This window comes from Populus euphratica, unplaced genomic scaffold (assembly GCF_000495115.2).
Source record: "Populus euphratica unplaced genomic scaffold, PopEup_1.0 scaffold1096.1, whole genome shotgun sequence".
NCBI lineage: Eukaryota > Viridiplantae > Streptophyta > Magnoliopsida > Malpighiales > Salicaceae > Populus > Populus euphratica.
In genome coordinates, this window is record NW_011500951.1 from 15,843 (window position 1) to 36,000 (window position 20,158).

Consider the following 20,158-nt stretch of genomic DNA (forward strand, 5'->3'; position numbering starts at 1 on the left):
ATCTCTAAAAGGTGATTAAAAAGGATTTTAGAGGTCCAATAATATAATCAACATGTAGGAAACACCATACGGGTGAGCTCTAGACTACTTATTGGTGTTAGTGTAAGAAACACCATTATGGGGCCATGCTTTATAAAAGAGATTAGCTAAAAGACTGGAGACTATGTGTTTTATGTTGAATGCTAGAGTTATATGAATAAATCATCATTTAAATGCAAGAATGAATATGTTAAGGTGTATGTTACTACTCATAGTTAGTAAAGGTAAAGTATATAGTAAATCAAAGTCAAATTGTGTTAAGAAGCTAAAGGGTTTGTAAGTAACATTTGTATATGTAAGAAACTATCATTGTTGTATATTGAATGGTTAATATTATGTTATGAAATATAACTATCATCCTTATCGCTTAATATGTTTTATTTTAGACAAGTTCATAATGTGCATCATAAAATTAGATGACTTAACATGATGTTTAGTTGTAGAATTTTTTAAATGTTTTCATCTAGTTGGAGGCTTTTCATGCTTATGTTATTTTGATAACTTTAAACAAATAAATTATAGAACTATTATGGTTTAATATTATTCATTTTATTAGAAAGTTATAATGATGATGATGACATCAACTTTATATAGTTAATACAAGAATTTATGGATTGCTTTTCTATTTTAAATATATAATGTTGATCTTTTAAGTTTATTAATTTTACATGATATTATTCTATCTGAATTTATTGTTTTTTAATTCTATAGCCAATTATGGCTAAGGCTAAGGGTGAATATGTATTCATCAGGATTACAAAACAATTCATGCTATCATGGTGGTGTTCCACTTATTTTAATGTGCGACCATATATCGTTTATTGGGGGTGTTACATCATCACATCAAAAAAGAACACATAGAGCATAATTTTCAATCAATCCAATATTAAAGATAAAATTGAAAAAAAATTATTTTTTTTTAAAAAAATCCAAATAAAAAAAGCAATTAAAATAATGAGAATTAAATTTAACATAAAAATAAAACAATGTAAGATAATGTCTGAATCAATTCAAGTTAGCATGATAAGTTTGCAACCTAGATTATAAGGTTGAGTTATCCTCATAGAATGAAAAACTCAAAAAAAATAAAGAAATTTAATTTTCAGTAAATCCAATATTGAAAGATGAAATTGAAAAATAAAAATAATGTAAAAAGGGACCAATCTTAACCCGAGTTAACATTTTGTACTCGTGACCTGAATTACGTGATTGGGATTAGTGCATAAAAAAAAATATGAAGCCTAATTTTTAACAAATCCAATACTAAAGAAAGGAAATGAAAAAAGAAAATAAATTTTAGAAAAGAAACCAAAGAAAGAAAAAAAGCAATTAAACAAATAAGGAACAAATCTGACATAAAAGTAAAATGAAATAAAATAATAAAAGATAAAATTAAAAAAATTATATAAAAAATAAATAGATATCAAAAGAATGAAGACTAAATTTAATATAAAAACCAAATAAAATCAAATGGTAAATGATAAAATTGAAAAACAAATCAATCAAAAATTGATTCAAAACAAATAAAAAGTAATAAAAAATATGGATTATAATTAAAATAAAATTAAAATGAGAAGACACCTTTTAATTTTTGTTAGACAACACAATTATTAAAAATAAAAAAAGAGATAAAAAAATTTATTTGTCGCCAAATTATTGTGTATAAGTCGCTCCATAAAATGCGCCACCACTTAACTTTTTAGATAAGATGATGGTTATCTTTTTGTAGTTGTTCCAAAGCAAAACATATATAGCTTAAAGAGCACAGTATCTCTTACACACACTAATATTTTTTAATATTTTTTAAGAATGATATTTTATATTTTAAAAATATTAAGTTACCTAAGTTTACTTGATAATTACTAAAAAAAGGAAAGCTGAAATGGGGAAAAAAACCAGCAAGCATAAGAAATTTTATTTTGAAAGGAAATTTAATTATTTTAATTTTAATTTTTAAATTAAAACGAAATTCTGAAAAAAAATAAATGAATTTTGTTTTTACACTTTATTTAGTAATTTTAATATACAATTAAAATATAAGACAAGCAAGATGACGCTTGTAAATTCGGTATTGACAAAAAGGTCTTAGGGAGAGACTATATTACTCTTCAAATCAATTCATTTAATTTTGTTGTTGAAGGACAAGATGGTCATTCACTATGCTAATCCTGAAATGTGGGTGTGTTAGGGTTTTTTTTTTTTTTTAATTATTGAACTCCACGAAAATTCAGTTCCTTGTCAGATTCTGGTGTCTGTCTCATTATTTTCATTTATTTTTGTCATTTTTTTTTTTCATAAAAGATTGGAGTTTCTCCAACTTTATACAAAAGAATCTCAAATATTTACTTAACAGGAAATTCTTGTTCTAAAGAAAAGAGAGAGGCAGAGATCCACAAGAGCTGTGTAGCCATCCATCGATGGCTGGGAAAATGGGATCTTTTAGGCACTCATTAGCCGAGAAAAGAGAGAGACTTCTTTCAACAACTAAGGGTTACTCAGAGATTGTCTTTCCTAATATTCAAGAAGACCTAAATGAACCCACAAGAAATTGTTGCAGTTATAGATTGTTGTCTGATAAGATTGTTGGACTATGTAAACAAGTTCAAGATGTTGCTTATAGAGGATATCAAATGGGAAAATCTGATCCGAGAAAGATTGTTTTCTCTGCTAAAATGGGTTTCGCTTTGATACTCATTTCTTTGTTGATTTTCTTGAAGGAGCCAATTAAAGAGCTCAGTCAACACTTTGTTTGGGCTATTCTTACTGTTGTGGTTGTCTTTGAATTCAGCATAGGTAAGTTTGGTTGGTTTCTCTGTCCTCTTCTTTTCCTTGGGTTTGTCTGTATGGTTTGGTTGATTGTGTTATATGGGTCACTGTTAAATGTTTGTCTTTGTGTTTCTGTGTATATGTCCGGGGTATTCTAATGAAAACGGTCTTGAGATTCTTCTGTAGTGGTACTTTTTTGGAGTATTCATTCAATTTTTGTGTGTGTTTATGCTTTTTGATTTTGGATTGTGAAAGAATTTTTCTGTGTATTTGTGTCTCGCATTCATTGATGTAAATGTATATAGATTCTAAATGAGTGTAATTCAACTCTCTAATTCAGTTTATGGGTAGTACTTTTGGTGAAATTCACTTTATCTCGTGTTTAATTACTGATTTTCATTAAGGATCTAAGTAAATTCTTGTAAGTTCATATGCACTTCCCATTGTTTTATTCGTTGAGTATTCCATTAATTTTATAAAAAGAACAATGAGTTTGCTGATACATATGTCACTATAGGCTATTGTGAATTGGATAGAATTTGCATCGCCTAATTCTATTAAATTGACAAGGTTGCAAGCATAATGAGAATGGAAATATCATGGGGTGATGGTAATGGATATTGACAAGAATCTTTGGTCTAATTGGAAGGATTTACTAATTGAAAGGATTTATAGTGCCATCTTATAAAATTATCCCAAACTTCTCCTTTAGACCTTTCCAGCCATCATTTTGTTCAAAGATTCAACAAAGTTTACTGGTCTTGAGAGCAACTAATAAATGCAAAATTGCTGAAGGGTAAGCCTTCATTCAAGTACCCCATCCCCCAACCCTTCAGTGCTATCAGGATTAAGGCCTTCTTTACTTTTATAGCCTTGTGCTTTACATGGTGTGGCCTTGAGTAAATATTTTATCAGATGCATTTTAATCATTGTCAAACATATGCAAACACATTCATTTCAGTTTCCTCGCATCCTTTTTTTTCTTAATTCCTTCAGGAGCTACCCTTAGCAAAGGATTGAACCGAGGGATTGGGACATTATCAGCTGGAGGGCTTGCTCTGGCAATGGCAGAGTTGTCTCATTTGGCTGGAGCGTGGGAGGAAGCTGTTATTATTCTTAGCATCTTCTCAGTAGGTCTGGTTTTGCATCCATTTTTACATAGTGAGACTTTCCATTCTTTCTCCTCCATGTTTATTATGTGTCTTGCTTTCTGATATGCTTTGTTGTTGCCAGGGTTCTGTGCAACTTATGCAAAACTGTACCCGTCAATGAAGCCTTATGAATATGGATTTCGAGTCTTCTTGTTGACATATTGTTTCATTATGGTATCTGGGCATAGGACTGGGGAATTTATCCATACAGCTATATCACGATTTTTGCTTATTGCACTGGGTGCTGGGGTTGGCTTGGCAGTAAATATATTGATTTATCCCATCTGGGCCGGGGAGGATTTACACACCTTGGTGGCAAAAAATTTCACGAGAGTGGCAAATTCATTAGAAGGTTGGTATGCACTATGTTCTCAATTCATTATCTCATTCCTGTTGATTAAATTAGCAAAGTTCACTTCAGAAGTCTTGTCTTTTAGCTTCATTTATTCAGGCTGTACTAATTTCTATGAGCTATGTTTAGGTTGCGTTAAGGAGTACCTTAACTGCACAGAATATGAAAGAATCCCCTCAAAAATCCTTACATACCAAGCTTCTGATGACCCACTCTATAGTGGCTACAGAGCAGCTATAGAATCCACAAGCCAAGAGGATGCTCTGGTATTTCTTCAACACAATATGCAGTACCTGAGACCCAATGCCTAAGGATTTTATTGTTAATATTAACTTCTTTTTTCCATGCCAAGATGGGTTTTGCTATTTGGGAGCCTCCTCATGGTCCTTACAAGTCATTTAACTATCCATGGAAAAACTATGTCAAAGTAAGCGGTGCATTGAGGCATTGTGCTTTCACGGTCATGGCACTACACGGATGTATACTTTCTGAAATTCAGGTGGTTAAGCTTTTTGATATCTAACTTCATTATTGAGGCATTGCCAGTAGAAACTAAATAGATTAGATTTATTTAACCATATGCCCTGAGGGTGGTTTGGTATGCATGATGACATTGAATTATTTTTTCTTTTCTAAATATATTTGTTGTGGAAGCAATTTTTTTTAAACTATCTGCTTCTATATGTATGGCCAAAATTTTACTTTATTTTCTTCCATAATATCTTCTGTGCATTGCCGTGCTTGGGAATTTTTTCTTAGTGTTATTTCCTTTCCAAAAAGGTTTCCAAGTCTTACTGTGGTGGGCTTGAATATTACAAATCCCAAGCCTAACTAGACATTGTAGTCTTGCAAGAACTGTTTTGAATTTGAATATATGAGGAGTGTTTTGTTATAAGTGATTGTATCCCAAATAGAAGTTTTTATGCGGCAGCAGTTCCATTTCAGGAAGCTCAAATACTGTGTAGGGCATAATAATTAACTGAACAAAAAATATTTTTTGAAGTGATAACTCGGTGAATCAAATGGTCAAAATGCACCCTGGAATCATGATTTATTGCATCTTATATTCCAGATGTATTCCTCGCAACCTAGAAACAACCTAGAAACAAATCGTTGATGAATGTTCCTTCATTCTTTTCATTGTATATATCCATTTATCCTTTTTTTATGGATTGCTATAGGTTTATCTCAGAATAGTTTCATGCAGTTCTCAAAATCTTTCTCTACCTGCAAGCTGTCTCTGTTTGTTCAGTGCCAAAAGAATACATGCTGCATGATCCATGAACCATCAAATATCAAAACTGTATCTTCATGTACTTCTATATTTCCATGTTTTGTCAATCAATTGAAATGGTGACCAAGTTAATCATATGATCGAACATGTCTTACTTGTGCCTTGTCCATGCACCCATGGTGGAATCTATAAGTGTAATGCATAAGAATTGCGTCAACTGAAAAGCTTGTGACATCCCAGTAGTGCTATTCTTTTAAAAGATTGAATTTCTGTTGTGTGAATGTTTAGGCTCCAGCAGAACGAAGACAGGTCTTTCATCATGAGCTGAAACGAGTAGGTGCTGAAGGAGCAAAAGTGTTGCTTGAACTCGGCAACAAAGTAAAAAGGATGGAGAAACTAGGTTCAGTAGACATACTATATGAAGTACACGAGGCTGCAGAAGAGTTGCAAAATAAAGTGGATCGAAAATCATACCTTCTTGTCAATGCAGAGTCATGGGAAATTGGGAATAGGGAAAAGGAGCTGGGAGAGCCCCAAGACTTGCTGACATTTGACGATGACGAAAATAAAGTCCTGGAATACAAGTCCCATAGTGAAGCTGTCCTTGACCTCAGATCAATGACTATACCAAAAAGTTGGGATAGGCATGCCCTCGGCGTGGACTTCAAGCCCACCTTCCATCCAAGTATTTCCTCTGATGATGTGTTCAAGAAACAAATATCTTGTCCTGCACGAAATTCATTTGCTGCTGACACACTGCCACAAGTTGAAGAATCAAAAACTTATGAAAGTGCTAGTGCGTTGTCTTTAGCAACATTTACATCCCTTTTAATTGAATTTGTTGCAAGGCTGCAAAATCTTGTAGACTCATTCGAAGAACTAAGTGAGAAAGCAAATTTCAAAGATCCCATTGAGCTGCCACTGGCTACAGAGGCTAATGGATTTTGGATCAGACTGCATAGAAGACTGAAGTTCTGGAAATAATACACAAGGGTTGAAGTTGCGAAAGATCTTGAAGGACAGGAAATCTCGTGAAGGCTCAGCTAACTGTTGGATGACAAGGTCCAGTCTTGACAATATTTAGAATTTGCATCAGTTTTGAAATGTGTTAAATAGAACTCATTTCATGTTGGCCGCTGACAGAACCAGCATACTGCTTCCCAAGGCGGCTTTCCGAGAGAAGCTGGAATGCGGAAAACCATGCATGGCTCTTTGGAAGTCATGTAAGGAGATCTCTTTGGCAAATGAGAGGGGGTTGGTATGGATAGGCAGTGGCTTGCTTATGGTGTAACGTAACTGTAATGTATATTACCCTGTAAAATAAGTAAATTGTTAATGATGTATTATAGAACCCAACATATTGATGTTACACAAAAAATTTGGCATTTGAGTTATGTAAGCTTGGCAAAGTTTACAAAAATATATCATCAACAATTAAAAATTTTCTTTTTCCTTCACTTGTGCCGCTGAGAAAAATAAACTTAAATTTTTATATTCCAAACGACATGAATGATCCTTCTATTTTCAGTTTGTTAAACATGAAACAGATTTGACTCATTTTTCCTCTTTCATATTCTTCCTTCTATTTTCTTTCTGTTGTCCCACAATTTTCAAGTGGCAAGTAGTCTTCATGTGGGAAGAAATTTTTTTTTTTTTTATATAATTCTCTATTATATGGTCCAAACACTCAGCCTCTCGTCAAGTTTAGAAACAGGAGGTCTCATTGTTTGGATTATTAGCTCATCCTATTTATCTTTCTCAACCATATTATTAATATGAGAGCTATCTTTATCATCACTCAGTTCGGATTTATTATAATAACATGAAAACAATTATTGACCAACTAGACTTTTATAGATATAATTTTATTGACCAACTAGACTTTTTTATATATAATTTTTTGAGTTGATGTTAGGTTTATTATATCACCACTTCTCTTAAACAAACCAGTTACTTACAATATTTGTGTGTGATCCTTTAATTAGAACTTCAACCCCAAGTGAACTCTAAACTCAAGGGATTTTTAATTTAAATTTACTATTAAAGTAGAGCTCTAATATTTAGTGACCAATTCAATTGTTACATTAAAACTTGCATCACTAACAATGAACACAACACAACACCACAATTCATATGGCTCCTGCCTAGCATTCTCCAATTATGTCAACGTTAATTTGAGACAAGTTCCACCAAATTCCATTGTATATTGAGTATTTTAGTTCGAATTATGTAAACATTAATTTTAGACAAGTTCCACCAAATTCCGTTGTATATTAAGTATTTTAGTTCAGCAAACAAACTATCTAATCTCAAAATAAAGAACTCGTTAATTTCTCCATGCTAAGTAATATTATTACTGGTTTCGATAATAATATAATAATCTCACTATAAAAAATATTATGTGAAAAACACAATATTCATTTATCAATATAGCAAATTCATCAAGTTATATCTTTTCAATAAAAATTTAATAAGCCTAAATATAATCAATAAAATCATAATTCATAAAATTTGAAGCGAAATAACATAATTTATCAAAATTGATTGGGTAATTTAAAGCTAATTAACGCAATTTATTGTTAATGCAACTATAACCCTAACATAATCAACAAAAATCTAATTTAATAAGCCTAAACATGGAGATGAGATCAAACAGTGAAGAGAGCGATCAGGTTTTTTTATGGTGGAGAGAGATTGAGAAGCAAATGACGCTAGAGATGGGAGAAAATGAAGAGAAACCGAGAAATAAGGGGAGGGGAAAAAAGGATTTTGAAATTCCAATTTGATTTGCCGTGCATGTGTGACATCTGCAGCCTCTTAATACACATGTTATACGTGCACATAACAAGTCATGCGTGTAGTACATGTGTGACGGTCTTTGACAATGCGAGATTGGAAAAGTTTTCTCAATTATGCTAGTTTGAAAAAAAAAAATTATTGTGTTTAAAAAAAAAGAAAAAAGCATCGGTAAATATATTACATGACCGGTGCTTTGCAATGTAACAAGAAGAGTGGAAGAATAACAATGTCATATAAACATTTGTCTAATATTAAAAAAAAATCAATTTTTTTGGCTGAAGTTAAAAAATCATTGAATGGTGGAATCTCGTCCTTGGTCGAGGAAGAATTATTATTAAATAATCTATATCTTCTTTTCACTAAATGAGTTAAAATTATTATTAAATTTTTTTAATTATTAGTATGCGGAAGTGAAATATTTTCTAATTATTAATTAAAAATATTAACAAAAAAAACTAAAAATACTGGTACCCTTTTCTTTTTAGAATTCAACTACAATCAAAACAAAGATATCATAAACTCGTACAGTAGTATTTTTTTAATTATATAATATTTTTTTAATTTATTTTTTATATTAAATTTATTTGATATTAATTTTGATGGTTTGTCTCAACAAACTTGATCTAGGGTTTTTAATAGTTTAACTCAATAAACTTGCTTTAAGGTTCTCGAAATATCCAATAAAATTTTAGCATTTGGCTTCACGCTTGATTTTATAAAAAAATAAATAATAATTTGAGTTTATTGTTTTTATAAAATTTAAAATAAAAAGACTCAAATTAAAAGTGAAGAAAAAAATAAGAACCATTTCTTTTCCATCCCTATATAATTGGCGCCTTTTGAGTAACTATGCCTTTATTTTTTGGTCCAATTCTTTGCTATCCTTTTTTATTTGACAAATATAAAACATTTCATTAAAAATGAGAAAGGTGAAAGAAAGTAGTAAATTAGTTATATTTATGTAATAAAAATAACAAAACTTAATGTCAGTGAATTCTAAATAATGAGAGGAGTGATGTGGAAGTGTTTTTAGTTCATTGCTAGAATAAATAGATCGATGTTTGGAAATATAATGAATTTTTTATTAGATTATATTGGAATTAATAATAATAATAACAATAATAATAATAATAATAATAATAATATAATGAATTCTTGCTGAATAATAATTGTTATTAAATGATCTATATTTTATCTTCACTAAATAAGTTAAAATTATTATTAGATTTTTCTAATTATTAGCATGTGAAACAATCCTACACATTTTGAGTGAACTACTTTCTAATTATTAAGACTTGAATATATTAACAAAAAAGAACTAAAAATATTAAGTTTCCCTTTTCTTTCTAGAATTCAACTATAACCAAGGATACCATGAACTCGCATAATCATATCTTTTCTTTTTTATCATATGATATATTTTTTAATTTAATTTTTTTATGTTAAATTCATTTGATATTGATTTTGATAGTTTGTCTCAATAAACTTGATCTAGAGTTCTTAATAGTTTATCTCAATAAACTTGCTCTAAGATTCTCGAGATGTCTAATAAAATTTTAGCATTTGGCTTGATGCTTGATTTTATGAAAAAAATAATAATTTGAGTTTATTTTTTTATAAAATTAAAAATGAAAGGACTCAAATTAAAAGTGAAGAAAAAAATAAGAACCATTTCTTTTCCATCCCTATAGTTGGCGCCTTTTGAGTAACTTTGTCTTTATTTTATGGTCAAATTCTTGGTGATTCTTTTTTTTTTTTTACAATTATAAAAATTTTGATTGAAAAATGAGAGAGGTGAAAGAAAGTGGTTATAGAATAAAAACAATCAAATTTGATGTCAATAAATTATAAATGACGAGAGAAGTGATATGAAAGTGTTTTTAGTTCATCTTACTAGAATAAATAGATTGATGTTTGGAAATATAATAAATTTTTTATCAAATTATTTTGGAATTAATAATAATAATATAATGAATTCTTGGTCAAGTAAGAATTGTTATTAAATGATCTATATCTTGTCTTCCCTGAATGAGTTAAAATTATTATTAGATTTTTCTAATTATTAGCATGTGAAACAATCCTATATATTTTGAGTGAAATATTTTCTAATTATTAATACTTGAAGATATTAACAAAAAAGAACTAAAAATGATAGGTTTCCTTTTCTTTCTAGATTTCAACTACAACCAAGAATATCATAAACTCGCATGGTGATATCTTTTCTTTTTTATTGTGTGATTTTTTTAATTTAATTTTTTCATGTTGAATAGATTTGATATTGGTTTTGACAATTTGTCTCATTAAACTTGATTTAGGGTTCTTAATAGTTTATCTCAATAAACTTGTTCTGAGATTTTGAGATGTTCAATAAAATTTTAACATTTAGGTTGATGCTTGATTTTACAAAAAAAAAAATTATTTGAGTTTATTGTTTTTACAAAATTAAAAATAAGGGGGGCTCAAATTAAAAGTGAAAAAAAAATAAAAATCATTTCTTTTCCATCACTATTTAGTCACTGCCTTTTGAGTAATTATATCTTTATTTTTTGGTCAAATTCTTTGTGATTTTTTTTTGTTTGACAATTATAAAAATTTTGATTGAAAAACAAGAAAGGCCAAAGAAAGTGGTCAATTAGTAATATTTATACGATAAAACTAACCAAACTTGATGTGAATGGATTCTAAATGATGAGAGAAGTGATGTGGAAGTGTTTTTAGGTCATCTTACTAGAATAAATAAATCAATATTGAAAATGAATCAATTAAAATATAAATTTATCTTTATCAATTTTACCCACCCAACCTCACTTCCTTGTAAATGTTGGACATATTCCTAGAGGATAGATTGGATCCCTTGTAAATATTGGACATCTATCTTGTTTGATCCCTAGAGGATAGATTGGATATGGCCAAGAACGCATTTTTCAACAAACTTGAACATAAGAAGTTTATGGTGGGAACTTGATAGATGGATTAAAATTTTTGAGTATAATTATAGTTATTTTTTAAAATATTTTTTGTTTAAAAATATATTAAAATAATATTATTTTTATTTTTAAAAAAATTATTTTTAATATCAACATATTAAAATAATCTAAAAAATTTTAATTTGCAATAAAAAAAAAAATCATTTGTTCTTAGAAAACAGACCTAGGAATACTTCTCAACGTAAATGGCATCCTTGAAATCACAGAGAGCGAGGAGCATGAAAAAGGAGAGGAAAATATGTATTTGCCGGTGCTTTTAGGCAGAAGATACCTTTTACTAGAGTGCCTTTCCGAAAAAAAAATTCGGAAGTGAAAAGAGCAAATAAACATGCTTTGTTATAAATATAACTTTTGAATTAAATCAAAGGCAGTCTTTCCATTTTTATTCATAAATCCAAATTTAACTCAGGATTTTGCTACATTCAAAGCTTAAAATTTTAATCGAACTAGATTGATTTGATTTTAAATCGTGCCATCTCCATTCTTGAAACAAATTACTTCAGATCAATTGTATAAAATAACATTTCAACTACCAAGACAAGTAAATAATAGTAAATCACGCCAAATGCACTCTTTAATAGTTTTAAGCACAAGCAAATTTACAAAGAAAAACATTGAACGTGTATTGTGTTGTGTGGTTAATAGAGACATGTAACAATAGACACCCACCCCATGCCTTTCTGTACTGGGAAAATTGTTTTAATATGGAAGACTCGCTATAAAGCTCTAGCAATAAATACTTACAGAACAGAGAAGAAAACCAAACTAGAAGGTAAAATATCTGGTTTGTGCCACAATTTAATGACCTACCCGTCGAAGAATGGCAGACCATCAAAGAACTGCAGGCTATCCAATCTTTTTGGCTTGGCACAGTCCGAGGGCGTCCAACCAATTTTCTTGTTCACGTTATCATATACCACCAACTGCCCCCGCAATGATATATCTGCAAAGAGTTACATTAGCATTGTAAAATAGAATTATAAGGACACGAAAGACATGTTTTGAATAAGAGAAAAACAAGGGTGCATCTATCGCATGTCATATGCAAGATTGAAGATGATGGATCTGGATTTTGTTGATTTTAGAAATTAGGAACTTCTATGTAGCTGAACTGGATTTAAAAAAACCAAACAATAGCAACTTCATATCTCACAAGGGATTGGGAAGAATATACTCTACAAGGGAAAAGCAACACAAGAGCCAACTCTCTGAACATGATGCCAGATGCAGATGGCAGAATGTTTGGCACAGAGTTGAGTTCTTGGGTTACTTTTCCCTGATATACACAAGTATGTCATGGAGAGAGAGAGCGAGATTGTATGGTGCACCAAATGTTACAAGTTTCGACATCAAAACAGCTAAAGTTGTCACATTAACATACCTCCGAGAATAATTGTAGATCCATCATGAACTTTGCTTCCTTCAAGAATACCCAAGCACACATTGCCTTTGTCCTGCAGAATAGCAGAATTCCCATCATGCTATGAAATTGTGTACATTTCAACAAAGTGTGCAAACTAGTGTTAAAGATTCCTTACGCTAATCATCAAGTAACCCTCTGGAGGTATCCGAAACTTTGTGGAGATAACCAGCCATTTGGTCCCAAATTGAAAGGTTAAGGTCTTGAAGAACTTCTTTACATCTTTAACTGATCTGCATGCAAATCCGCAGTTTTAAAAAATGTCAGTCCAATATAATTCAAGGAGGAACTATCCTGTGCATCATAAATTTTCATAAAATAAAAGAGAAACAAAAGGAAAAGAAAGTTCTTCAATAGTCCTGTTAACTATGAGTTAAATTGTCTGGTTATTACAACTGCTTGTCCAATCCAAAAATTAAATGAAAATGATTGCTAGCTTTCCCGCATTTCCATCTACTATCACATAAAATACCATAGAAAACAGAAGGTTAATTTATTGACCATTTACTATAGGCTTCAGCTGCAACATTGACAATAACATTTAGGGGGTGCTTGACACAACTTCTGCTTCTGTTTTTAGGTGCTTTTCAAAAGTTCTTTGACTTGAAAAAGCATTAAATTGATTTTTTTAGTGCTTTTTGATAGTTTTGATGTGTTCATATCAAAAATAAAATAAAAAATCTAAAAAAACATTTTGATGAATTTTCAAGCGAAAAACTATGAAAATCACCCTGCATCACGATCTCAAACACCCCCTTAATATGTTGGTGGTGGTGGTGGGGGCGGCGGTGGCTGGGTCGTGTTAGCACTTGCTAACCCTAGCCAGGCTACTTGCATTGGAGGTTACGACAACATTGGAGGTGATATGGAAACAATTCAGATGGTGGTATGCATAGAGAAGTTATATGCCTATGGTAGAGGAAGAAATCACTTCCAAGTTTGGATAATAAAATTAGATAGAGATGATGAGAGAATAATTCCTTGGAAAAAAACAAAGACAGAGAAATTGAGCTGTAATCAATAGATGGGATACCGGTCCTGTATATGAATTTTCTGGAGCATCATGAAGCATTGAAGAAAAATCCACACCAGTCAAAAGAAGTAGCATAACAATTGATGGGGTACTAGGTAAAATCTATAACATCTTACTAACTTGGGCATTTAAAGAGGCCAGAGGATTTCATTCCTGATGCCACAAGAAAGACCCAACAGCCTAAAGAGTCGTTGACTTCTGGATTTAGAGACCTCTTGGAAAACTTATTTATAAGTGATGTACGAGTATAAATAAATAAATTTGTATTCGTTTGCCAAACCTGATAGGAAAATTAGCTCGCCAACATAAGGGCAATGTTGTATCCGATGTACTTTGGACAAGTCCTGCCCCAGAAACTTCATTAAGCTGCATCAATGTGGTATATGATTAGAAGAATTGGTGACAATGTTTTGAATGAAGTGTTTTGTGATCCAGTGGCATGAAAACACTTACAGAAGCAACCAATTCAGAATATGCTTCTTTTGGAAAATATGTATAGGAACTGCCACTGTCAAATAATATGTGCTTCACTCTGCTCTCCATCCCACCTAAACTGAGTGGGCTCCTTCCATAATTCAATTTTACAACCTCTGTATGATAGAATTCCCTGGTAAGGGAAAAGAATAGACAATAAAATTGATGAGAAAACAATTTCCAAATTGAATATTCACTGATCTTTCTTAAATAACACAATGATAGCCACAGAGTGAAAAATGGAATAATGGTGGATTGGCTTCAGTGAAACGCATAATTAACAAGTACCATATTTTCTATAATTTTTCCTACCTAAAATGAGAGATTTTTCAACCAAAATGATGGATTCTTCCAAGCTGAACATTTTAATTATCAATTTCCACCAGAAAACATTCCAAAACTAAAAGCACAAGGAAGCCTGGAAAAATAAAATGGGGAAACTGAAATCTTCAGAAAATCTGTACTTACATGGAAGGGCTGTCAAGCATGGGGACCCAAGCCATACCCCAACGTGGAACAAAATCATCACCTAAAAACATATATCCACCACCACCTACATCAGTGGTAAGGCAATGACCTATGACATTGTTAATGATACCCTGGCTTGCCAATTGAGAAGGTAAACTAACTTTAGCTCTACTTAGCCCAAGTATCCCATCTGTCTTCACCAGAGTTTTCAAAAGTAAGCCTTGCTGATCATATGCACACCTTAAAGATAATGCATACACGTATCAATGCTTCGACAACAAAACCATGTAGACAAAAATTGCAATAAGCTAGAGAAGAGAGAAGGTTGTACCCGAAAATGAAGTTTAACTGGGTCAGTGATCCATTCGCAACCATTAAAAGAAGCTTGTCTGTAGCAAGAATTCCCATGGAGGAGCTATGATCAGCATATTCAATCTCATAGTCACATTGGTCGCATGTTTCACAATATCCAGCCTTTTGATTTCTTTGCACTTCCATGCATAACAAATCCTTTGGAGGTACTATATCACCTCTTCTTGGCTTGTACCAGGCATTAGCACCCTACATTAATCATATCTATTAAAATCATGCTGATTTGGGTCTGAAAATAGCTAAAACCTTGAGATTTCATCGTATATCAAGGACAGTTAAACTATATGATCACAAAATCTGGTTAGGATTTATATCAAGCTTAGTGTAAGGGAGCCAACATCCTTGCCAAATGAAAATGCAAATAACAGAATTTAGAGGACAGACAAGAAGTTTGCCTAATCTGCACTCTACAATTCGCATTAACTTTCTTTCACATATTATTTCTCGCATTGTTACAGCATGCCTAATACTAGAAGTCATTAAGACCACATTCTATATTTTTCCACTGAAATAGTTAAAGCTGTGAATGCTTGTATGCCAACTTTCTTGTTTGCAAGCAGACAAAGAAAGGAAATGCCTTTGTTTAATAGCCACCTTTAGTGTTAGTATTTTGTGTTATCTTAGGCCCCGTTTGTCTGTTGAAAAGTAATTTTCTTTTGAAAAGTGATTTTCTTGGAAAATAGATTCTTAAAAAGTGAATTATTTTCCGATATTTGGTAATATCATGAAAAATAAGTTAGAAAATTCTTTCTAGTATTTGATTACGTCATGGAAAATGAGCTGAAAAATAAATTGTTACTATTTTTTTCAAGTTTATTAAAATAATGAGAAACAAATGTTTGTTGAAAAATGATCTCAAATAAAATAAATAACAATCAAAATAATAGAGATCAAATTTAACATATAAAAAAGTTGAAAAATGATGAAATTAAAAAAATTACAATTTCATAAATTATTTCAAATAAAATAAATAACAATAAAAAGAATGAGGACCAAATCTGATAGATAAAAAGTTTTAATTAAAAAAATGATAAGAGAAAAGAAAATAACAATCATAAAAATAAGGACCAAAGTTAATATAAAAATCAAATTAAATCAAATTCTAAGGGATAAAATTAAAAAAAAAAAGATTCAAAACAAAATATATAACAATCAAACGTTTGAGAACCAAATTTTATATATTTAGCAAATAACATGACATTTCTAAATTTTCCACAACTTCTGGAAAGTGTTTTCTGGTCAAAATAAAAGGAAAACACTTTCCTGAAACCAAGCCAAATTTTTCTTTGATTGGAAAATGTTTTCTATTGACCAACTTTTTTAATGACAAACAAACGTAGGAAAGTTTCAAAAGTGGTTTCCATAAAACCATTTTTCGTGAAACAAACAGGGCTTTAGATTAAGAAATTACATTACAACAGCAAGAGTAAAAATTCATTGAAAAACTGAATGAACATAAATGCAATAATTGATAGGGCAGACTGTACACTGAACAAACATATGCAAAGGAAAGGAAAGAATATTTAAGGGACGAGTTCTGCAGCATTGGCATTCCAAAGATCAATCAAGCATTTGATACTTATCAACACAAATTGAAGGACGTGTGAAGTCATGAAGAAAATAGTTGTTACACAACTCATTTAAACCAACAGGACCCAGGGACTAGTAAGATTCAAACATTACCTTGGCACAGCTAGTGCAAGGAGCATCACACTGAATCCATGTTAAATCACTTCCAGTATCAAAATCAAGATAGTAAGGTTGTGGTGGACTCCCAACAAGCATATATGTGAAATATAATCTGTATGAAATCCAATATTTCGTTAGAAACTGAACAGCATCGAATTTACTTTAGTGCATGAAAGATGATAGCAGCAATTTTAAAAAATAAAAATGATAAAGCTTGTTATATTAGCAGTTAACTATGTGCAAGGCATCCCTTTATTTCCCACATTTTCCTCAAAAGAACCTAGAAAAGGGCTATTAAAGGTCCTGCTTCTTAAGAAAAAATGAAAACAAGATTGATAGAGAAGAAATTACGAAGTTATTTATATTGGATCCAACTAAAACAAGATTTTCTTCTTCTCTAATCTAGCTTCACGAATAACTTATAGCAAGCAATAAGCTAAATGGAACCCAAAAGGCACCATCACTCGCCACGATGAGGCTCGAAATTTCTACCTCTATGCAAAACAACAATCCACATAGTCGTAGTCCCCTAAAATTCTACCTAGACATGCATCAGCTATATATAACAAGCACTAAGCTCAATGAAAGTCGGATTGCACGATCATTCCTACTCTGTGTGACCGGGAATAAAGCTCAGAATTGCTATATGCAAAATCAAAAACCCAAAGAGTCATCTACATAAACAATGCCATATGAAAAATATTCAATAACGGGGGAAAATTGAGTCATACCCATCTGGATAAAGATTGCCCCTAACAGGAAAAATAGTGGACGAATCCATTGCAGCAGCAGCATTTGAAGAAGCTAACTTACTAATTTTATGGGGTCCATTCAAATGATCAACAGATGCCACCACATTCTCCTTGTACACAAACCTCCTAAGATGATTCTCAAGATCATTCAGTGGAATCTCACGACTACCCAATTTGTGATATAAAGGAAACACAAAAGACTTTGGCTTTTGATCATCATCGTCATCATTATTATTACTCTTCAATTCTTGAAAGGTATTGGTAAACAAAGAACTGTAAATAGCAAGAGCAAAAAGAGAGATAAACAAAAAAGACAACAGCTTTCTTGGGGTACCAAGAAAGAGTCTTGATGATGAAAATTGGAGTTGAGAATTTTGAGATGGTGGTGGTGGTGGTGAGATTGGAAGCTGGTCTTCTTGATGGGTTTGGGGAGATTGTGGGTAGTCACTATTAGTGAGTGTAAAAGCAGTGATGGTTTTGCCTAAAGAAGGGTTATCTGGTGGTGGAAGTGAAATTATGACTACCCCTTTAAATTGCGGTGACTGATCATCATCAGACTCCATATCTATCTATGTCCCTCTCTCTCTTTCTCTCTAACACCAAACGCAGGCTAGTGTTATCAGTGCATGAAGTAGGAGAAAGAGACAAGGGAGAAGATGGGTGCCGGTGCCGGTGCCGGTCAGGAGTTGCAATCAACTTCTACCACTCCTAAACACCCTTTTTATAACAAAAGTCAAATGTTCGTTCAGACACTCAAGACTGTACCGTTACGCAATTACTCGGAAGGGGCCCGTTTGAAAGAAATACTTGCTGAGCAAAGGATCGAAGAAACTTCTTTTAAAATCACTGGGACAATTCGTGGTTTTACTATTCAAAAAACATCGTCAACCCTCTCACAAAAAAACACTTCAATTGTTGTGCATTTTTGCTGTTTTCATGTTTTAGACCCTGATAGTTTACAGATTACAAATTCGGTTACTGTATTTTATTTATTTCAATTGTGTCCTTTAAAGGTGCATTTTCATTGTTTTATGAGCTCGAATTTATTTGGCTCTTTCTTCGTTGTGTAAGTTAACATTAAATTGACAATTAATCTTATAAAATATAATTTTAATTAAAAAAACTAAATTGAGAGGTTAAAGAATAAAATTTACATAAAAAATTAAGGAATTTTTTCTCTTTATCATCCCAGTTTATTTATATTATTATATTTTAATTATAAACTTTATTTTTATTATATTTTAGTGCTTAGAAGTTAATAAAAATAAAAAGTTATCAAAAAATTAAAAAAAGACAAAATTCTTAAATGATTGGGTTTGGTCACCAATAACTTTAAAATTTAGTTTTAAGAGAGAAATTTATTGGATGTGGTTTCTAACTTTAATGATGTACAAAAATAGATCAACTTCAAATAAAAATTAATCTTGATTTGATTTGGATTGAATTGTTGGACTGATTAAAATATTTTTTATTGTTAAAAATGAGATTTTAGACTTTCATAGGATGTTGTGTGATTAGTATTTAAAAGTATATTTTAACAAATTTTTATATCATCATTTTGTACTTGAAGTATAAATAACTTATTTACTAGAACATGTTTTATAATAACAAGTCTAATACCATAAGAGACCTTTAATTTATAGTAAATGTTAATTCTAAATATAGGCCTATCACACATATTGAAATTGAAAGGATAAAAAGAGGGTGAAGCTTAGAAAAGAGATGCGTTTGGTAATTAGATCATAATTAGAACTGTAGAATTTGAATTTAGGTCTGCTTTATATTGATAGAAAACTAAGACATAGACCTAAAATTTTCATGTGAAAGGCAAGACTCAATTTTACTATTTGAAAGTCCAAATCTTAGCAACAATGTAGAAGTTTGAATCTGTCATGTAATTAATATTTAAAAGTGCATTTTTATCAAGGTTTTATATCATCATGTTGCACTTGAAGTATCAATAACTCCTTAACTAGAGCATGTTTTATAATAACTAATTTGATAATATAAGATACCTTTAATTTATAGTAAATGCTCATTTTAAATGCAGGTATTCTCACAATTCAAAGGATTGCTTGTTATGATTAACTATTGAAAGTGAAAGGACAAAGAAAAGGCTAAACTTACGAAGGAGATGCCGATTCACTTCAAATTCGAACACTGTTCAGTCATTAGATCATATCTAGAGCTATAGATCTTGGATTTCAGATTAATTTATATGGCTGGAAAGATAAGAAATAGGCCCACAACTTTCATGGTATAGAAAGATAAAAATTTTCCATTTTCAAATTCAAAATTTAGCCACAAAAAAGAAGTCTGAATCTGTTCTAAAATCTAGCCCAAACGCTATTCAGAGTTTTACCCATAACTGGAGTTTTAGAAGTCCAAATGATTTAAAATTTGGTAGGTGGAAGGAAAAGATAATGTCCAACAACTTTCATGAAAAACACTTTGTCAAATTATGATTGCATCAACTCAAATCAATCAGTCAAAGTGTTTGAGTGTTATTGTCCACCAAGTCCACTAATCAATAGTTGGCCACTACATCAATTATCAATTATCAAATGAATAGTTTTGAATTTTAACCTATAAAAGGAGGCATTTTCCATTTATTTAGGCATC

The 20,158-nt window shown here is 31.1% G+C and overlaps 2 protein-coding genes across 2 annotated transcripts; one reads left to right on the forward strand and one right to left on the reverse strand.

Annotated features, from left to right (window-relative positions):
- The first annotated feature begins 2,279 nt into the window (after positions 1 to 2,279).
- Positions 2,280 to 6,999, forward strand: LOC105116894 (aluminum-activated malate transporter 9). The gene is made up of 6 exons (XM_011014394.1): positions 2,280 to 2,832; positions 3,802 to 3,939; positions 4,039 to 4,308; positions 4,438 to 4,574; positions 4,661 to 4,807; positions 5,831 to 6,999. The coding sequence occupies exons 1-6, from the start codon at positions 2,457 to 2,459 to the stop codon at positions 6,524 to 6,526; spliced, it is 1,764 nt and encodes a 587-aa protein (XP_011012696.1). The 5' UTR covers positions 2,280 to 2,456; the 3' UTR covers positions 6,527 to 6,999.
- A 4,873-nt stretch (positions 7,000 to 11,872) lies between these two features.
- LOC105116895 (Eukaryotic aspartyl protease family protein) lies at positions 11,873 to 18,275 on the reverse strand. The gene is made up of 9 exons (XM_011014395.1): positions 17,516 to 18,275; positions 16,779 to 16,896; positions 15,055 to 15,284; positions 14,724 to 14,963; positions 14,235 to 14,388; positions 14,062 to 14,147; positions 12,867 to 12,981; positions 12,710 to 12,782; positions 11,873 to 12,271 (listed from the first exon to the last, which is right to left on the reverse strand). Exons 1-9 carry the CDS (start codon positions 18,097 to 18,099, stop codon positions 12,135 to 12,137), a joined length of 1,737 nt encoding a protein of 578 aa, XP_011012697.1. The 5' UTR covers positions 18,100 to 18,275; the 3' UTR covers positions 11,873 to 12,134.
- Positions 18,276 to 20,158: the final 1,883 nt, after the last annotated feature.

Excerpts from the sequence above, each read along its gene's own strand:
- LOC105116894 (XM_011014394.1), top strand. The coding sequence starts at position 2,457 with ATGGCTGGGAAAATGGGATCTTTTAGGCACTCATTAGCCGAGAAAAGA. Across the intron at positions 4,309-4,437 it reads AGTGGCAAATTCATTAGAAG|GTTGCGTTAAGGAGTACCTT; the intron begins GTTGGTATGCAC and ends AGCTATGTTTAG. Across the intron at positions 4,808-5,830 it reads GTATACTTTCTGAAATTCAG|GCTCCAGCAGAACGAAGACA; the intron begins GTGGTTAAGCTT and ends GTGAATGTTTAG.
- LOC105116895 (XM_011014395.1), bottom strand. The coding sequence starts at position 18,099 with ATGGAGTCTGATGATGATCAGTCACCGCAATTTAAAGGGGTAGTCATA. Across the intron at positions 12,982-14,061 it reads CGAGCTAATTTTCCTATCAG|ATCAGTTAAAGATGTAAAGA; the intron begins GTTTGGCAAACG and ends ATTTGCATGCAG. Across the intron at positions 12,272-12,709 it reads ATCTACAATTATTCTCGGAG|ATATATCATTGCGGGGGCAG; the intron begins GTATGTTAATGT and ends AACTCTTTGCAG.